The sequence below is a fragment of the Antechinus flavipes genome, chromosome 1, assembly GCF_016432865.1.
Source record: "Antechinus flavipes isolate AdamAnt ecotype Samford, QLD, Australia chromosome 1, AdamAnt_v2, whole genome shotgun sequence".
Lineage (NCBI taxonomy): Eukaryota > Metazoa > Chordata > Mammalia > Dasyuromorphia > Dasyuridae > Antechinus > Antechinus flavipes.
In genome coordinates this window covers 450,566,502-450,584,404 of record NC_067398.1, presented here as the reverse complement: position 1 = coordinate 450,584,404, position 17,903 = coordinate 450,566,502, and the positions used below count along the sequence as shown (strand labels likewise).

The 17,903-nt window shown below is 31.9% G+C and overlaps 1 protein-coding gene across 5 annotated transcripts in view; it reads right to left on the bottom strand.

Annotated features, from left to right (window-relative positions):
* Positions 1-17,903, bottom strand: part of EYA1 (EYA transcriptional coactivator and phosphatase 1) — a 148,939-nt gene that overhangs the window by 75,617 nt on the left and 55,419 nt on the right. For all 5 annotated transcript variants that reach the window (XM_051970054.1, XM_051970055.1, XM_051970056.1 and 2 more), the window contains 2 exons: positions 17,563-17,645; positions 16,976-17,162 (listed from right to left, as the gene is read on the bottom strand). In XM_051970054.1, coding sequence (XP_051826014.1) covers positions 16,976-17,162; positions 17,563-17,645 — 270 coding nt within the window. The remainder of the gene's footprint in view (positions 1-16,975; positions 17,163-17,562; positions 17,646-17,903) is intronic.

Here is a 17,903-nt window from a genome sequence, read left to right as displayed (position 1 = left end):
GGCTTAGGGAGAACCATATATGTGAAAGAAGAGGAAAAGCTTTGGAAAACTTGCTATAGTAAATGGGATCGTGAATCAATTAAAGAGCCACAAAAAGGACTGCTTTGCTGCAGTGAGGACCCCGTTTAAATTAGACAACATACATCTGTTTTGGATTCAATTAACACAGTTGATTTTTCCATAGCTTTTTGTTTAATAGTTCAAGTAGAAGCAAAGGCAGTAGATGGTGGGACTAATACAAGGTGGATATGTGAAGAGGTAAAATTTGTTTTGACAGAACAAGATTGATGATAGGATATGAGATAAGAAATTCAGGGGGAAAAAGGACAATATAAAGATAAACTATTTCACCAAGGAATCAATATGAGGAAAAGGAGGAGAGTTTAACCTGCTGTTGGACAGCAGTGCACAGAATATATAATATGGAATATTCATAAGGGATATTCATAAACATCATGGTTTATATGTACATGTATTTCAATGCCAGAAAAATCCATTTTCCATAGAATGCATTTTGTATGTGTCACCAACATCTCAAATATTAGTGTAAAGGCTCACAGCTTACAGTGGACAACAATATTTTTCAGTCTTACAAACAAAGATCTTCTCTAGCTCTGTTGGGCAGCTGATAGATGCTTAACAAATTTCTCTTGATTGATTATAGTAAACTATCAATTATCTGTAAGTAAAGAATCCACTAGGTGTGTTGTGGTAATTTAGTTGTTTGCTTACCCTAACAAGTTCATGGCTGGCATTTCCCATCAGTAACATGTGGCTCAGTGAATGTATACTCATTTTTCTATAGGCTGAGCAAAACATAATTAGGCAAAACAACTTTTTGGGGGGAGATCTTAAAATGTATTCCAAAGATAAATAAATTTGATTTTGGCTTATACTGTTTTGAATTTTCTAAAGCAAATATAGATATACCTTTTATTACCATGGATAATGAAATGTTGATTATATGTGCATGTCTGTTACCTATTTTAGATTGTAAATTCTTACCGGGTGGGACTATGTTTATTTCTCTTTGTACACCATGTCCATCTGAGCATTCAACTACTTTTTGATGACAACTCAAAATTAAAAAAAACATGTAAAAAGGGAGACAGGAGACAAGTGACTAAACAATATGAAGTATAATATTTAAATACAATTTAAATGAAAGTTTTGGTCATTATTTGATTACAAACTGTCTAAAGAAATCTGTACATCAAAGTTTCTGGATCAGATTGTCAGACATCTACTAATGAGATCTTAAACTAATCTACTCCCATTCTAAAGAAATTGAGGTCCATTTCTACTTAGGAAATCTATCCATTTCTCCTTCAAGGCTCTTCATAGAATTTTTTCTATTTCTACACAAGGTACTTCCCACCTCTTTGGATGGTTTCTTCATCCTCACAAGTCTTTTGGCATTTGATCTAGGATATTTTTTTAACCACATTCTAGAATTTTTTGTGCCATATTTAATTGCATACATATCTTATTTCTCCTATTAGTTTGTAGTCTCTTACTCTGACTCATTCTAGGTCACAATGAACAGTAGGAGACCCAGGACTAGAACAGAGATCACATTATTCACAGTCTAGTTCCAATACATCATATTGCCTCCAGTAAATTAATTATGGCTTGGCTAAAACTAAAAATAATATACACCAAACTGAATATTAATTACCTATTATGTTATAACTATGGTTGATGAGTCTGATTCCTGTTTAAAATTCCAAGATGCTAGATTTACTGGCATTGGTCAAGATGAACTTGACAATTTTAAGAGTTTTGCTTGCTTTTGACTTAGCATGGTCTATAGTCAAAATGACATAATGACTTATTACTAACAGAATTCCATTCATGTACTCAATGGGAAAAATTTATCAAGTAGATTTTAGAGTCATGTTCCCTAAATAAATATATTGCAATTTAATCAATTGAGTATATTAGATGGCTTCTTTGCAGTCCTACCGAAAGGTAAAGTGTTGAGCTAGAATAATTCTGAATCAAGGTAAATACTTTGAAAGCAAGAAGATTTTTAAGTTTATATTTTTGAAGCACGGGGATTTGCAAGCAAATAAAACAGGTTTTTCACATTGCAAAGCAGAAAGCATAGAAAAAATCAAATATTTCAAATACATCATGTCATTTAGATGAGGGAGGGAGTACAATTTTATGTAATTGCTTTGGGGACAAAATGAGTTGTTACTGTATGTGTCAAAATGTCTACTCAAAAGATTGAAAGTGGGTTTTAAAACTAGTTTGTCTCCCTCATAAATGCTCAGGACAGGCAAGAATTGGAAGACTTAAAAAAAAATCTTGAAGATGGCAAAGCCCAAATGTTGGGGTGGATTACAAATTTTTCTTCTGTTGATATTGGCACTCAACACAACCATCCTGAGTAGTTTTCAGAGTTCCAACATATGAAAGAGTGGATACATGCTGGCATTAGGCCTAACATAACTGAAGTAAACTGAGAAGCAGCCTGGGCCTATGACCTTGTGGCTAAGGAGGATTGCTTGTTTACTGGACTCTTTGTATTTGAATCTGAAGGAAGCAAACACATTCAAATTATATGCAGACATGGAATGATGCTGATGACAGTGGGCAATGAGTTAGGCTGCATTTCTGAGAGAAGGGGGCAGCATGAAAGGTTCTGCCACTGTTAATTCTATTTCTCCAGTTGCTCCATATGGAGAAAATTAGGCAAACTGGAGGAAAAGGAAGATAGAAAAGCACAAACAACTCTATTTAAATGCAAATTTATCCAGGTTAATAAAAACTGATTTATTTAGACCTGATAGGCTTTAGAAAAATAAAAGATTGCTTTAGAAAAATGATTTCAAGGAAGTTATGGCCAATAAAGCATTGTTTATGAGGAATTTTTCTCTTTAGTAGATTGTAAGGCCTTTTAAGGGAAGGGACCACGTTTCATTTATTTAGACATTTCTCCTAGTACCTAGTACTATACATTGTACATAGTTCTTAAAAATATTCTTTGAATGAGTGTTTAATGAACACTTGTAGTTTAAACCTTAGAAATGTCACATACAGCTAGAACTAAAAATGCATTCCATTAAGAGATAAATATATTACTCTAATCATTACAATAATGCTTCCCAAACTAAAGGGGATCAGTACAACTGGGCCATAGATAATACAGTGGATAGCATGCTGGGCCTGGAATTAGAAAAACTCATCTTCTTAAGTTAAAATCTGGCCTCACACACTTACTAGATGTTTGTCTAGTCACTTAACCATGTTTGTCTCAGTTTCCTTATCTGTAAAATGAGGAGAAGAAAGTAACAAACCATTCCAGTATATTTGCAAAGAAAACTCCAAATGGGGTCACAAAGAGTAGGACATGATTAAGTGATTCAACAACTACACTTGGGGGAGGGAGAGTAGTGGAAATAAGAATAGTACTTGGTTATTATCCTGCCTATATCATCATGCCATTCTACTTCTCTAGCATCTGACACAACTTTGACCTTTATTGATATAGCTTTTGAAAATCCAGAGTAATTGTTATACCACAGCAAGGGATGAGTATGAAATGTCAGTGAGATATTTTAGCTAATAAAAATATTGCTATTTACTAAATGTGGTTCCAAAGAAGAGATATAAGAACATATTACTTTTCCTTCATTATGGAAAGGACTAGGGTTATAGAACATTCTATAAACTGTTGAATTCAATGACTTGGTTAGTCATTGATTCTAGAGATTATCTAATCCAACCCATAAGAGAACAAGAATTTCTTTCTACAAAATATCCAACAAGTCATTGTCCAATCTTGTTTGAACACTTGATTAAAGAGGAACTCACTACTCCACACAGGATCTATTCCACCTAAGGATAACTATAATTCTAAGAAAGTTTTTCCTTATATTTTTTATTATTTTTATTTTTCTTAATTCTGTCCTCTGGGGTCAAGCAGAATTAATCATTTCATTTTACTACATGACAACCCTTCAAATATTTTTTGGGAAAAAGTCATGCCCTACAACAGCCTTCTAGCCAACACAGAACACAAGATGTTCCCATAAACTTTGAGAAAAAATCTCCTTATTTCTTAATTTTATTGTTTTTCTCAGCAATTCTCTGTTCTGAATTTCTACCTCCATGTCCACTTAACATCTACCCTAATGTGACACTATCTATTGATTATCAAACAACATTTACTTATAATGTGTGATGGAACAATTAGAACTGGAGTGGTTGCCCTATCCTATCCTCTATCCACTTACAACTGATATTTTTAAAATTTTTAAAGTGCTCTACATATAATATCTTTTTTGAGTATACATCAACCTGATGCAGCTAGTCCATATATGGCAGTTAGCTGCACAATAGGTAGAATATTGAATCTGGGGTCAGAATTATTTTAATTCACATTTGGCCTCAAATGCTTACTAATAATGTAAGCCATTTAACTTCCATTTGTGTTGTTTTCCTCCACTGTAAAATGGGGAAAATAATAACCCTACTTACCAGGTCAGTAGGTAGATTGTGAGGATCAAAAGAGATAGTATTTGTAAAGCACTTAGCAGAGTATCCAGAATATAAACTGTTGTTCTCTCTTTCTTCCCCATTGTCTATGTTTTCACAAATAAGGAAACTGAGGATGAGAAAGGTGAGTTATCATATAACCAGGAAGTTTTGGGGTGGAAGTTGGTTTAAAAAGATTTGAGTATAAAGGTTACTAGTTGTATTGAGTAAATAAGTGATCTTTTCTAAGAGTCATTTCCCTCATCTATAAGAGAAAAAAATTCTCTGTTGATTTTACAGGTCTATTGCACTACAATATAGAGAGCACAGGATTTTGAATAAGGACGACCAAAGTTTGAATGCGATTTCAGATATTCTCTGGCTATGTGACCCTGCACAAATCACTTCATTTGTTTTTAACCTCAGTTTTCCAGTAAGGTGGCACTAATAACATAATAACATTTACACCTCATGGGTTTGTTGTGATGTTTAAATGAATTAAAATATGTAAACAGCTTTGCAAACTTTAAAGCGCTATATAAATGCCAAATATTACATTGTGAAATATTGCACATTAAAGTATTTTTAAAAGGAAACTATGATACAAATACATGATAATAGTGTTGTGTGATTGTTATTACTTGGTATTATACTACCCAATGGACAATATTTTCAAAATCACACAATTGATTGAATAATATAGATAATATAAGAGTAGTGTAGTTTATTTTGCTGTTGATTTTTAAAAAGCACTTCATTTGGACAAGCAAAACATAATCTTATAAGATGTTTTCCAAGAAGATATTGAAATATTATCAAAAGATAATACAATTTTCTTTGAGGGAAGCATAAATATATGGTTCAATAATTAATCATTAATAAGTAGCTAGCATTTATATAGTGTTTTAAAATTTAGAAAATTTTATAAATATTGTCTCATTTGATCTTCAGAACAACTGTGTGAGATAGGTACCATCATTATCTCTTGTACATATGAAGAAACTAAGATTAAGTGGCTTAACCTTCAAGTGACTATCACCTCCAAAACAAATATAAAGTCCTCTGGTATGTAAAACCCTTATAACCTGCGCATTCTCTTTCTAGAGTTCTTATACCTTATTCCCCCTGCTCCATTTACCTTGCAATTCAGTGACACTAGCCTCCTTGAAGTTTTTTGAACAAGACATTCTATCTCTTGACACCAGATATTTTCACTGACTACCCTTTTACCTCCTAGCTTTGTTGGATTCCTTCAAACCCAGGGATATTACAAAATCTTTTCAATCAAATCCCTGTCTACTCAGAAGAGAATGGACTAGCCTCATAAAAGAAAAAAAACCAAGCAAATAACAAACTTTGCTCCCCTACAGTGACAAGAAGTTGTATAAATGCCCTGCTGAATTAATCCATCAATAATTGTACCTTGGATAATTGTACCAATGAGCAAGACCTAAAATAGCAGGAAGAACATGGGCTAGATCACATCTGGGAAAGTGCATAATGTTTTCAAAGATACGGAGATACTATCTGATACTAAGACTAATATATATATATACAAAAAAACATAAAACATTACAGTTTCAGAAGAATCAGAATTGCAAGTGCTGAAATTAACATTGAATGAAACAAAAAAGCAAAAGAATTTCAGAAGTTCCAATAAGGCATGGTGAATGTAAAGGGATGAAATATTATTGATAATTACATGTGTAAAAGAATTAGCATTAAAATTGATTCAAGGACAACATGACTAGAAAAGAAGTAAACTCATCATGCAAGTGGGTGACAGTTAAAATGTTGCATAAATACCCATGAAACATTTTAAAACATAAAGGAGAATCTCTAGCATATTTGGTAGGTTTTCTACAAAAGCCTTATAGAATGCCATGGATAATAATAATGTAAGATAAGACAGCAAGGTTCGATCTGTAAAAGTTCTAGTAGAGAGTATGATATCAATAATGTTACGAGTTTCTATTATCTAGAACTGATACACATTCATGTGCAGAATAATCATAATTCATGTTATCATAATTAAACAATATCTGGTACATAATACGAGCTTAATAAATGCTTGTTGATTGATGAAACTGAGGTAATAAAAGATTCTAAGACAGTACTTTATTATTTTATTTCATTCTATTTGTTTGCAAACTGACAATTTTATTATCTTGATAGTTTTCATCAGAGTATTTGAATGCCTAAAATTATATTTTCTAGTATGCTATACAATAAACCCACTGTATTTCTCAATTTATAAACTTATTTATGCCATGAAATTTAGTACTTCATTACATATATAGGCTAGCTTTGTTTTCAAATTGCTTCATGTGTTACTTCTTTCTGCCCAGTAAGATTGGCACTTGATTGAGGAGGAGTGTCTCTTTTACAGTATCCCCAGTGTTAAGCATAATACTAAAAATGGGATTCAGTAAATATATTCGACTTGCATTCCATTAATCAATCAAGAAGCATTTATTAAGCATCTAAAAAGGTTATTCTATTAGGAAATGGAGAGAGAATACCAACAGCAACCACAACAACAAAAGAAAAAAAAAGAGAAAAATTGCTGCCACCAAAGACTTTACATTTTAATGGAGATGAAAAGAAGCATATGAATTAGTACACACTAAATAAATGTAAAGAGAATAAATGCTTATAAGATAGATAAAAGGTAGTTAGGGAGACAAGTACAGTTAGGTGGTGCTGAGAAGAGTGCTGAGTCTGAAATTAGAAAGATCTGGGTTCAAATTTGGATTCAAACAGTTACTAGTGCCTGGGCAGTTAAGTGACTGGGCAAGTCACTTAACCTTGATTGCTTCAGTTTCATCCTCCATAAAATGAGCTGGGGAATGATATAGCATACCACTTTAGTATTTTTGCTAAGAAAAATGAGATCATAAAGAATCAAATGTCACTGAAACCACTGAATGACAACAAGGGAGATATGGTATTAGCAGTTGGAGGGAAAGATTAGAGAAATGTTCCATGTATACGGTTAAGCTTATTCTACATGTTGGAAGGAAAAGAGGGATTCTTTGAGAGTGAGATGAGAAAAGGGTGCATTGCAGGATGGAGGAATGGCCAGCGCAAAAATATAGAACTAGGAATGGAATGTTATATGAGAAAGAGAGTCAAGAAATTTTGTTGAATCATAGAGTGCACAAAAAACAGTAATTAATAATGAGGTTGGAAAACTAGTTTGGGTCCAAGTTGTAAAAATCCTAAAAAAGGAAGAGAAAAATTAATTTATAGTTTATCCTATGATAAGTAGGAAATCACTGAAAAGGTCATTGTCAGAAATGTACTTGGGAAAAATCCTTTTGGCATCTCTGACAAGTGTGGACTGGAGTGGCAAGAGTGTGAGGTACCTCAATCACTATGTAGATATTATGTATGAATGGTACAACATAGTGAATCTAAAGTCAGCTGCAAAGCCAAGAAGACCAAGCTATAAATTCTGCCTTTGCCATGTCCTCCTGGCTGACTGAGTCTAGCTTTAGTTTGTTTAAGTTCTCAATGCTTTAAATAATGATCTAAGACTAGAAAAATGAAGTGAAGATGCTACCTATATTGGTAGAGAAAATTTCCTAGGAATTCCCCATATAAATAAAATCTCAGATCTAGTTTCCATTTCCTATATGCCTTATATACATTCATCTTTGACCATGTTTTACCACCCTGTTAGAATGTAAGTTTCCTGAGGGTAGTCACTGTCTCACTTATTTTTTTTTTACTTGGATCCCCAGTGCAAAGCACAGAATAGGCATTTAATAAATGTTTGCTAATTACATAAATAATTTGAAAGTTACTACTCAATTTTACTAACAGCAAAATCAAATGTGGAAAAAAAGCTGTTCTTTCTGATCTCTTAGACATGTAGATTTAAAAATATATAGTAGAACATTGAATTTAAGAGAATGACTAACCAAGAAATTTCGAATGAAGCATGCTTTATTTTTTACTGAAAACAAAACTAGTAATTAGTAGTCTTCAATAGATACATGAAAATCAGTAGAGAACAACAGGGGAAAGTTAATTGGGCAGATGGATCACAAGAGATACTTGCAAGAGCCTAGGTGGAAAGTGCCGAGTTATTGTGCCTGGAGTTTAGCAAGTGAACAATGTAGTTAGGCAATTCACATATAATTTAATAAATGCTAACTGACTAGATGGGGGAAAAGTTCCACAGAAAATTCTGTAATCATTAGATCATATGACGAAATCACATAGAGCAAGGAGATAAGGATAGATAAGAAAATAAAAATTGGTCCTAGACATCAATGTAGATCCTACCCAGACTAAAGAAGGGAAGATAGTTTGCTTTTCTAGAGATGCAGAGAATTAGAGAAATAACTTGAAGGATGTGATATCTAAGTGGGAGAATACTGACTGAAATGACAATTTAAAGTTAGTGTTGTGATAGAAATCATAGAATATAAATGTTTGAACAAGAATGTCAGGGGACAACTTTTAAGCTCTGTCCTCAACTCACATTCTCTGCAGGCAATATCACATCACTAGTGTATGGCAAGCTATGTCAATTTATGATTGGTCAATAAATATTGATGACATTGAATTGAAAGAACTGGTTCCAAAGAAATAGAATTTGATAATCGGCTTTGGTATATGGACAATAGAGAGAATAATGGAGAAAAGGCCACTCTTGAAGCTAGAAATAACTGGGTACAAATCTCACTTCTGACAAGATACTGGCTCTGTGAACCTAACTCTGGTAAATTCTATAAAGTTATTAGTAGTAGGGCAAGTACCAATATGCATTGGTGGAAAGAATTTCCTCAATAGAATGAAATCACTGACTCCATTTTTATCTCTTACTGAAATATATCTACTCACGGTCCATTCACTACTAGATACATTGATAAAATGTTCTTTGGTCTATCTCAACAGATTTTTTAAAAATTTCATTTTTTTGGTTTTTGATCACCAACATTTCCCAAAACATTCCTCCCTTCTTTTCCATGGAGAAAGCTATACTTTCTTACAAAGTAATTTTTTTTCATGTGAAGCAAAACCAACCCAATAATGAAACCTGATACATATCACACATTTTGCATCTTCTTCAGAAAAAAGTAGAGAGGTGTACATTATTTGCTTTTTAAAAACCAATTTTTTTGTAATTCCAGAGAAACCAGTGTTTTATTTTGTTAGTGGTGAATATTTACATTTATGCTGTTATAATAATTTTGTGTACTATCAGCCTGTTTTTGTTTGTGTTGATTTATGAGTTCCCATAAACTGTATTATGGGTATTCATATCCTTATACTAATAAACTCTTAACAGAGCAGCAATATTTTATTATATTTATATATCACTACTTCTTTAGTCTTTCATCAATTGATTAGTTATCTACTTTGTTTCTACTTCTCTGCCATTATCCTATGAATATTTTGGTTTATATGAGTCTTTTCTTTTTATCACTCAACTCCTTATAACATATGTCTAGCAGTGGCATTTCTTGGGCCTTTTTTTTTTTGATCACCTTGCTTATAATAATTCCCAATTGTTTTTCAGAATAATTTATACATTAGAGTGACCTTCTTTTTACAACTCTTTTAAAAGTGACAAGAGATGGGAATTCTCATTTTTAGGTCTGGTCATTTGATTAAGGCATACTTACTAATGGACTCGACTGCTTCTATCCACTCCACAGTACATTGTATTCACTATTTAGGAATTAATATCTTTTCAAACATTACTTCATACTTGCTAATTTCTACCATTTGGAAAAATGCAATTTGGGAGATTTTCAAATCCCCTTTTGGAAAACATCCAATAAAAGAGATGACATCACAAAGAGATGAATATTCACAAAACTTCTATGCTAGTTCTATGAAATTAGGTGAATCACTCTTCTCCATACAAATTTTTTCCTCCTCCCAAAAAAGCTGTTGGGTTAGACACCTTTAAGCTCCTTTTAACTTTAGAATTCAAAGAGTTCCTATTCTTAAGGACATGCAATTTAAACTTATCATATAAAGGCATAAAGAGTCCAAGTTGTATATGACTTGTTTCAAAAGTTCATTTGTTAAGTTGTTCTCCTGGAAATCATAATTCATTTCCCCACAGCATTACAGCTATGGGGAAACATGACAATTTCCTAAATGGGGTTAACTTCCAAAGCTAACTCATATAAGCATATTTAACTGTTAGTTTAATTGAAATACTGCATGTTTGAAAAAGTGATTTCCATTAGCAGGTAAAGAAGTAGATAGAAATTCTGAACTGAACTTCTAAGTACTTTAAAAGTTTTTTTTGGCTATAGATGTGTCCTTTTTATAAAGAAAAAGCCTGATTTCACTTAGAGACTTGTAGTTTTCCTTGGAGTAATTTTAGAATTTTAGCTGCCATGAGCTAAAAGTGATGAGAGAGAAAAGTGAGGAACATGGTATGTGCATGATTCTTCTGGAAAGAAAAAAGGAGTCAGTACTGGAAGAGTGACTTAAGATAATCAGTTTTCCATTCTGCTCCAGGGCAGGTGGTTGTAGTCTGGACCTTGGGCTTTATGATGAATGAGAGGAAAGTATGATAAACTACATATATATTTACCTAATCTACCTGTCGCCTGTAAGCTTGGTAATTTTAATTTGAGGAATCTCTAAAATACATGACTTACATTTCATCTTTATTTCTAAATTTTATTATTCATTTCAACAAGTATACTTTATTTTACAATTCTTTGTCCTGAATTTCCATTGCTATTTTTACATGAAACTTCACTCAACCAGAAACGTTTTGTTTAAAACATTTCTTGTCATTGTTAAATCTATATCCCATCAGCCTATCAGTTTTTCTTTATTCTAAATACATCTTCTCACTGATCAACTACAATCCTATGCAAAATAAGTGATATGAAGTACAAGAGAGAATTGTAAATATTCTTTCATTCTTTCCTTGTATAGTCTTGGAAGTGACAGAGTAAAAAGAAATCTGAAATTATACTCTCAAACTCTTAAAAACTAATTTGTAGGGGTCCTTTATAATACTCAACAAATTATATCTTTTTAGATACTAAAACTAATCAAACATTGAAGAAAATTCTATATGCCTTGTTGGAAGTGAAGTTTTTTTGTATATCAGAGTCTATATACATTTGAATCACTGAAAATGTCTTCAAAATAGCTGGCTAATCAGTTAAAAGCAAATTTAATTTAGTTATTTGGGCTTCATGTAGACAAAATGATCATTTAAGTGTAAAAGTTTTCACTTTCCATGCCTCAAATTAACAGCTATCAAATCCTTTTTAAAGTTAAATTTCCTCATCAATGGAAAATAAAGGGTAAATTTGATTTCACTGACTTATGAAAATTTCACTTGCAAAGCTACATTTCCATTGGAAAAATAAAATGAATGCTTTAAAAACCTCACTCCAACAACAACAGCAAAAAACAAACATCTGTTTTGTTTTCTCACATCCTACCAGCTCAGTTATTTTAGCTACAAATATTTATTTTGCTGACAAATGTTTCCAAAGTGTTTGTTTCATTTTTTTTACAGTGAAATGGTTTGTTTTTGAGCTTAACAAATTGCAGTTTTGCAAATGTTTCCATGGATGGACTGGTTGCAGGCCCATCTGTAAAAATATGCAAGTATGGACTAAACATTTTGAAAAAATTTCACTCAACAAAAACCAAGTCAATATGCATGCTTTTGAAATGTTTGGACTTTTGCCACAGTTAATGTTTGGTAGATATGGCCTCAGTTTCCAGCATATACCATTCTATTAGCAAAGACAGCTACCTAGTTTTTAACCCTCTCTTACTAAATTCCTTTGAGAGTCTAATGTTCTCATGGAACTCTGCACAAGAATGTTTCAGTGTTGTTGTGAGGCTTTGCTTTACTCTCTAATGCCTTGGCAGGGATCAAAGAAATTGAAGGAGTAAATGGTTTCCCATGCATATTGAATTCCCTCTTATGCTGATTTTTCCTCTCATTTGAAATTCAATATTAGCAAAATTTTATTATACACCACCTTAACCAGTTAAGCATATATAGGCAATCATTGTATTCTACTCATGTCTATTTTATTATCACATTTTTGCATTAAACACAACTTTTTTTTTTTAACATGGTTCAGTAGTTTCTTGTTCAATTTGTAATCAATGTGTATTTCCTTCATTATGTAGGAAAAAGGAATGATTGCTACTTTTTTACATTTCAAAATTGATGCTAACATTAAGAAAAAGATAACATGTTTTTTGTTCAATTCAAAGATTAATTTATATATATATATATATATATATACATACATATATATGTACACACACACACATATATATGTCATTTTATTTTTAGAGCACCAAAGTTTTAAATTATTTTGTTTATTGAGAATTGACTGTATATGTCAGACATATGAAACTTAAGCAAATTAGGATCCTGCAATAGTTTTTAGGTAAAGAAACCTTTTAACACCTATAGTGTTAATACTACTGAAATAACAAATCATAAAAGTAATTATAGTTGCAGTTGTATATATTAAATCATGTATGGTATGTAAATTTGCAGGATAATGAATAAATTTGTATATAGTAAAATCTGGTTCTTTAATTTTTTAAAACATTTGTTGTTTAGTTATTTTTCAATCATGTCCCACTCTTTGGAAACCTTTTTTGGGTTTTCTTGGCAAAGATATCGGAGTACTTTATCACTTCCTTCTCTAACACATGAGGAAACTGAGGCAAACAGATTAAATGATTGATCCAGGATCACATAGCTAGTACATGTCTGAAGCCACATTTGAACTCAGGTCTCCTGACTCTAGGCCTAGAACCCTATCTACTATACCACCTAGATGCCCAGTATAAGCACATAATTTAGCTATTAATTTATGTATACTTTCTATATATAACATAAGGATAAACATGAGGGAGGACATTTAGTTGACTTTTCAGGGAAAAAAAGCTTTTAAAAAATATCCTTTTTATGACTATGTTCTTTCTATCTAAATGGTTAAAATATTTTGATTCACTGAAAAATATTAGGTTACTTCGGTAATGATATGCCTTAAGCTTTAAGGGTTCAGTGCAAGGTAACAACAGGCTGTTTACACTTCAGTGGCTAAGGAATGATATTCTAATGTACTGGTTCAAATCTCATCACAAAAGGAAAACATCTTAAAATCCAATTTTTCTTATTTTTTCATCTCTACATATTTTGAAGGGATAAAAGAAGTGGTCCACTTCTCCTGTAAAAAGGATTAAGCATTTCAGAAGGATATTTAAAATTAGGTAAAATACTTGCATTAAAAAAATTAAGACACGTAATTCTTTAAAAGTTGGTGCTTTCTTCAATCTGTCATTTGATGTAGGGGAGAGGATGAAGAAATAGGAAGGAAAAAAGGAACAGAAGAGAGAGGAGAGAGAAGAGAAGTTGAAGAGAGAGAAAAAATAGAATATGCTTTACGACCATTTCCCCACAATAGTCCACAGAGAATTGCCTTCAGAGAATTGTAAAATTATTTTAAATTTCACAAAGCTTCTCTCTAAAGCAAATGTCCATCTTTTCAATACCAACATTTTTTTCAAGAGAGAAGCAGAATAGTATAGTAGATCGAAGACTGGCCCCCGGGCCTCTGTTCAAATCCGGGCTGTGTGATGCTGTGCAAGTCATTTAATTTTTCTGTGTCTAAGAGACAAATCTCTATGAATAGTAGTTAAAGAACAGATATCAAAGGGGCAGCTAGAGTACAGTAGATAGAGTACCAGCCCTAAAGTCAGGAGGACCTGAGTTCAAATCTAGCCTCAGACACAACACTTTCTTGCTATATGACCCTAGGCAAGTCATTTTACCCCAATTACGTCAGCAAGGAAAAAAAAAAAAAGAATAAAGAACAGATACCAATTTCCACTGGCAGTGGGAGTTTTCTCACTGAGAATTCCACAAAACAATGAAATCCCAAAGCCCTCAAAAGAAAAATCTTTCAAAGACTGCTTATGGTTGTGAGTTGTACTATATACTGAGAAGACTAAAATTAATAACATTACAGTTTAAAGCTGAAAGAGGTCTCAAAAACCATCTAGTCCAATCCACTGTTCCCTGCTATCTTCCTTAGCTATTTTTGTGCTTTTGTCTTTTCACCTTACTTAAAAGCATCAAATATTTTCTTTAATAATATTTAAGAAGAAAACTATGATAGCTAGTGACTCCCATTTCATTTCTCTGGATCTCACTTTTTCCATTTGTAGAATGATTCAAAGCAGATTATCAATGAAATGCCCTTTCAATTCTACAATTTTTTTGTAATTAATGATATTAATCACACATCTTCAAATTATGTTTTTTTTAAATCAAGTGGTTTAGGACTGAATCCTAAAATGAAGGATTTAGAAAGTAGCAGCAAAAGAACTTTTGAAAAAATCTGCTCTAATTATTTTACAAAATGAGGCTTCAGACATATATGCAACTCACTGAATTAATTTAGAATTGAAGGGAAAATCCTATGAAAGACCACACAGGGCTTCTTTTAGTAGTTGTTTAATATCAGATAAGGATCAATGCTTAAACAAAGAAGGCTTTGTATAGTCTTTTAAATGAGAAGATTCACTAAAATTCGGGTAGAAAGTTAGTACTGGCTATGGTTTCTTATATGTTTCTAAGTGATATGATTTTTAAATGATATTTAATACATCACTGAAAATATTATTAAAGAATTTTTTGTAAGATCACTATTCTTGAAATAGATCAATGATGTATTTCGGTCTAGACTTTTAAAATCTACTTATGTTACTCTTAATGGATTACATATGCACATTCAAAGAAGAACACTGATTTCAGCATTTAACTATGAACACATTCTTTATAATAGCTATACTTAGAATGCATGGAAGACAGTTTTAAATATATTAAAACAATTATAAATGAAAGTTTCATGCAGCAAACAGATTTTTAAAAACTATATTTTCGTTTGAAAAAAATCATTAGAATATCCTGTGTGTGTGTGTGTGTGTGTGTGTGTGCATGTGCGTGTGTGTGTATGTCTACATGTAGAGGTTGTGAGAAGGGTTTTTGTAGAGATCTATTCAATTTTCCTATTTTGGTATATAAAAGATAGGCATTGGTTCTGGGATTTCACTAATAAAGAGAATTTCTAGGTCAGGGGTGGAACTTGAACCAGGGTCTTCCTGGTTTCAATAACAATGTTTTATCTACTAACCTATAGACTCTAAGTTTAGCAGAGAGCAGCAAAGTGCTACTGTTTTAAGAACAAATTACTAATTTGTTTTAAAAAAGACATCAAAACTCCCAAAGTTTGAAAAAAAAACCATAATTAAATTATAGGTGTCTGTCATTGATTTTTAGCCAACCAGATTCCACACCATGTACCACAGTAATACACACACACACACACACACACACACACACACACACACACACACATATGTGGAATTTGTTTTTGTAGTCTTATTTTAAGGACCATTCGCTCTCACTGGGCAAGAGCTTTCACCAAAAAGGTGAAAAAGCATAGGTGTTCTTGTACCTTTAAAGATGGTGTTCCCTTTTCTAACATAGGAAAAAGCATTATATTGGCCAACATTACTACAGCAGTTACTTTGTCTACTGAACAATGAACATATTTGATTGATTGCCTTACTAGCAATAAATCATAGACTTGGAATTGGAAGGGATCTGAGGTCACTGAGTCTGGTGGAATGGAAATACCATGAGGTTAAGAGTTAAGAGGGTGTGAGTTCAAATCCCAGTTCTGTTACTTATTAGTGATATGACCTTTGGATTAATTTTCTTCATCTATAAAATGAAAAGTTTGTATCAGATTATCTCTAAGGTCTTTTCTTGCTCTAAGTCGATGATGCTTTACATCAAGTCTCGTTGATGTCATAAGTCCCATCTATCATATGGACTCTAAAACTGAACTTTTCTATGGCACCTGCTCTCTAAAGTTTTTGCTTCCTCTGAAACAAAAGAAAATTGCAGAATACTAATACACATAAAGAATATAACATATAGAATTCTAAATAGTATGTAAAGAATGCTTTTATAAAGAATTTTATATATTATACAGGATACACTGTATAGAATTATAGAATTCTATATATTATATGTAAAATATATAATATATAGAATTCTATTTATTATATGTAAAATATATAATATATAGAATTATATCTATGAATATTATTAATATATTTTTACTATGCCTAAGCAATGATATTATGTTATTGTTTATCATTACTCATCATGGGTATTATATCTTTTAAAATTTTTATGTAAAAATTCACAATTATTTATAACAATAATACCATAATATTATAATCATTACAAATTATTATTTCCTATATTTTAACTTTAAAATTACTTTAAATTAAAAAATAAAAATAAAATCTGTAAAAGAGCACAATACAACTTCATGTTGACCAACCACATCCCCATATTTTGCCAAAACCGCACTAACCATTGAAATACATATAACCAGCAAAAATATGGCCCAAGGAGTAACAAAATTCTGGTAATTACCTGCAGTGGGATCTGTAACTGCTTGACTGGTGATGCCAGATGGTGGTTCTTGAAGCTGGTATGTTGCATTTGTAGAAGGTGTTGTAGGACTGGTGTTGCTGCTTGTCATGTAATGGGATGGGTATGGTGAGCTGTTATAATACTGTGCATATTGACCCTGACCAAAGCTGGTATAAGATGCATATTCCTATGAAACCAAAAGGCAACATAAGAGGATTCTGCCAAAATATTGCATTAAATCTTCTAAATCATAACAGCAAATTCATGTTTATATTTCATTGTTTTCTCATAGTAGGGCAAACAAAATAAACACAGGCTGATCTGTTTATTCTTGTAAACATAACTCTTATGTAAGACTGGGAATGTTTTTTACTCTTTTCCATCCACAATACATATTACTAGCAAAAATTAAACCAGTCACTAAAAGAATACACAATTATATTAATAAATATTTTAAGGTAAAGATAAAAATTTAAAGAAATTGGGGAAAAATCTATTAAAATGAGACTTGACACTAGGAAAAAAGGATCTGTTACCTATTTTATATATTCCAAATTTTTCCCCACATTTTGATTTTACAAATTTACCTGCTGTGAGCTATTAAATCCAGAAGAATTTGTGAGTGAATTATTTCCTGTGTATAGTCCTGATGATGTTGTAAAACTGCTACCTGGAACAAAATATAGTAAAGAAATCATGGTTACTATAGTCCTGATGATGTTGTAAAACTGCTACCTGGAACAAAATATATTAAAGAAATCATGGTTACTAAAAATTTCCAGAGCATTTACTCTCTCAGGACTGTTCTGTGGTATGGTTGCATATGCTGTGATATTCTAACAGTTTTATGTATTAACCTTATTTTGGTTAAAGATTCATTTTAAATGTTTAGTTCATTATTAAGATCTAAAATATTAAGAATAAAGAT